At 49.5% G+C, this 1,922-nt stretch overlaps 1 protein-coding gene across 1 annotated transcript in view; it reads left to right on the top strand.

The window, feature by feature from the left end:
* The first annotated feature begins 469 nt into the window (after positions 1-469).
* Positions 470-1,922, top strand: part of LOC125502996 — a 2,476-nt gene continuing 1,023 nt past the window's right edge. Inside the window, exons 1-6 of the mRNA XM_048662639.1 lie at positions 470-489; positions 958-1,162; positions 1,224-1,380; positions 1,438-1,494; positions 1,549-1,711; positions 1,767-1,919. Coding sequence (XP_048518596.1) covers positions 470-489; positions 958-1,162; positions 1,224-1,380; positions 1,438-1,494; positions 1,549-1,711; positions 1,767-1,919 — 755 coding nt within the window. The remainder of the gene's footprint in view (positions 490-957; positions 1,163-1,223; positions 1,381-1,437; positions 1,495-1,548; positions 1,712-1,766; positions 1,920-1,922) is intronic.

Here is a 1,922-nt window from a genome sequence, read left to right as displayed (position 1 = left end):
GTAAAAACTCGGAAATAAGCACTGAATTCTGAGTTTTAACAATTTTGTGAACTCACGACCAAAAAAGTGCGCTTTTACAGCATTGCAGCGCTTTCTTTAAAAATTCGTAAGTTTCCAGCTGGAGCCGGTATGGACGTGAAATTTTCACAGTCTGAAGAAAATACTTAAACGTAAAAACTCGGAAATAAGCACTGAATTCTGAGTTTTAACAATTTTGTGATCTCACGACCAAAAAAGTGCGTTTTTACAGCATTGCAGCGCTTTCTTTAAAAATTCGTAAGTTTCCAGCTGGAGCCGGTATGGACGTGAAATTTTCACAGTCTGAAGAAAATACTTAAACGTAAAAACTCGGAAATAAGCACTGAATTCTGAGTTTTAACATTTTTGTGATCTCACGACCAAAAAAGTGCGCTTTTACAGCATTGCAGCGCTTTCTTTAAAAATTCGTAAGTTTCAAGCTGGAGCCGGTATGGACGTGAAGTTTTCACAGTCTGAAGAAACCGATTGAGTCTAAATAGTCGAAAAGTTTCATTCCCTCAGGACCGAAATCTGATTTTCGGTCAATTTGTAAATTCAGCGCTCGTAGTGGTCATTTTTGGGCAACTGCACTGTCTTATTTAAAAATTCGTAACTTTCCTTCTGGACTGAGCACCGACTTGCAATTTTCACAGATTGGCTTCAATAGTTCAATCTATAAACCTACCAAATTTAGTTCAAATCGCACTGCAGCCTGATTTTTAACAAATTTGAGAGTCAAGACCAAAATTTCTCGCTTCTCATTTAAGCACATTTGTGCGCAATTTTCCCTCGAGGGCCAGAAGCGACTGGAAATCGCAAGCATTGCACTGGAAAATTACCGTGCAAGTTTAGCAAGGAAATCACAGTAACGAATCGACCGACTTAGATCAGAGAGGCGACTAGTAGCAAACCCTCCAAAGTAACAGCACCCATCTTCAGGTCGTCGCACGAAATCGGCCGCGGATATCCAGGCCGAGGTCTCTACCTGGAGCTAGAAAGGGGCGCGGCCGGCGACTTTTCGCCTCCATCAGACAACGTGATCTTCGACAACCAGTGCTACGCGACCACGCCCAGTTCCAGCAACGGCAACTCAGACATGGAGCAGGCGGCGCAGCACTATGGAAGGCGCCGCCTCCACCGCCAGGTAGCAACACTTGCACAGCGCCCGGAAACTCGACAGCCAATTCAATGGAAAGTTGTTGCAGAACTCCAGCGTCAACTCCACTCCCGGCTCGCCCACCAGTCGCCTACTCCTGGAGTATGAGATGCATCTGCGCAACACCCTGGCCAAAGGCATGGACGCGGAGAGCTACAGCTTACACACCTTTGAGGCGCTGCTCACGCAAAGCATGGAAAATCTTGGTAGGGCTTGGTTGGTCTCCTCTTGGAGCAGTTTTGATGAGGCTACCGCGTTTTCAGAGTTCGCCGAGAGTCTCCCCGGGTCCAACACCCGAAGCCCATATCACGCGAGGAAAAGTAACTGGTAGGGTAAATATTGCAAGAATTGTTAACAAAGCGGGCGTTTTCCAGGACCCACATCCAGCGCTTCCATGAGATCCTCCACGCTTCCCTACAACCAGCGCATGGGCGTTCGCGAGCGCGAGAGAGACGGCTACTACAGCGACCGCAACGAATTGTCCCGCGAGCGAGAAAAGGAGCGCGAACGCGGCTACTTGAGCGACCACAACGCCAAGTGAGAGGCTCCTCAGCGCTCTGCCTGAACTGCGCAGCTGCACTTTTGGGTTTAGTTCTAGGTGCGCATCCTGCATCGGCGAGTCGAGCAGGGCGCAGTGGTTCCGACACTCAGACGGCTGGCGATCCGGCAGCTCCGCCTACGGCTCAGCGCAGGGCGGCGTCCTCCCAGGGCACAGGAGAGCCCCCTGGGACTCGCTTCCCTCACTGCG

This window comes from Dendroctonus ponderosae, unplaced genomic scaffold, assembly GCF_020466585.1.
Source record: "Dendroctonus ponderosae isolate FM_Combo_2020 unplaced genomic scaffold, Dpon_F_20191213v2 Dpon_F_20191213_11, whole genome shotgun sequence".
NCBI lineage: Eukaryota > Metazoa > Arthropoda > Insecta > Coleoptera > Curculionidae > Dendroctonus > Dendroctonus ponderosae.
The sequence above is the reverse complement of the archived record's forward strand: the minus strand, read 5'-3'. Positions and strand labels throughout refer to the sequence as shown.